General features: G+C 53.5%; 1 protein-coding gene across 1 annotated transcript; it reads right to left on the reverse strand.

Annotated features, from left to right (window-relative positions):
- Positions 1-503: 503 nt before the first annotated feature.
- On the reverse strand, positions 504-688 carry LOC104082949 (homeobox protein EMX2-like; the record flags this gene model as incomplete). Its single annotated transcript, XM_009586238.1, has 1 exon — positions 504-688. A coding segment is annotated over one exon (185 nt), but the record flags the coding sequence as incomplete, so codon positions are not given.
- Positions 689-983: the final 295 nt, after the last annotated feature.

Genomic DNA, 983 nt, shown 5'->3' on the forward strand with positions numbered 1-983 from the left:
TAGAAACGAGTGAAAAATCATCCGAGAAACTGTATTTCTGCCGTAGGGTCCAAAGGGGGGTTCTCCCCTCCGCCTTTTGTTTTGGGGGCTTTTTCCCTAACATTCAACTACTTCTTAGCGTCACCCCAGTCCCGCAGAAAAATGACCAGGACCGCCTTTCCTTTACAGATCGCAGATCTCGCCGCTCCCCTTCCCGCTCGGGCCGGGGCTCCGGCCGGGGCTCTTCGGGGAGACTCAAACCGTGCCCCCAGCCCCGCGGCTTCCCAAGCCGGGCCGCGACCCCCAGCACAGGCGATGGCTCTCACGAACGGGAGAGGATTTTACAACACCCAGGCGAGGGAGGGACCTCTCACTCCGTCCCACCGGCTCGGGTCTGGAGGCCTAATTGCCTCCAGAATTTGCCCGTATTTTTGCCCACATCTCCGGGCCGGCCGGGTGGGTTTTCCCAAGGAGATCCCAGTACTTTCGCTTTCCCAACTGCCCGCTCCCTGCTTCCCCCTTACCTGAGTTTCCGTGAGGCTGAGGCTGTGTGCCAGCTGTTTTCTCTCTGCTCCTACTACATAATGGTTCTTCTCAAAGGCATGTTCCAGTCTCAGTAATTGGGATGGGGAGAAAGCTGTACGGATCCGTTTGGGTTTCCTGGCCAGTGCATTGTGCAATAGGAAGCTCTCCGGGCTGGTTTCATTCCCTGGGCAACAGGGTAAAACAAGAGATTAGCAAAACACTTTCCCCAAACGCACTCGAGAAGACTTCTTAGCGCAAGAATTTTTGTCTCCCACCATTACCCTCAGGAGAAATCTGACTACAGTTTCTTTTTTATTCTCAGCGCCTTTTTTAAATTAAATTTTCCTTCGATAAATAGGTGGCGGGAATGAGCAGGGGAAGGAGAGGACTGGGAGAAAATCAAATACTTAAGCACAACCAGGGGAGCACTACGGCAAAAAAAAAAAAGGGAAAGAATTGGCTAGAGCCCGGCTGCGGTG

The sequence above is a fragment of the Fulmarus glacialis genome, unplaced genomic scaffold, assembly GCF_000690835.1.
Source record: "Fulmarus glacialis isolate BGI_N327 unplaced genomic scaffold, ASM69083v1 Scaffold45609, whole genome shotgun sequence".
In the NCBI taxonomy this organism is placed as follows: domain Eukaryota; kingdom Metazoa; phylum Chordata; class Aves; order Procellariiformes; family Procellariidae; genus Fulmarus; species Fulmarus glacialis.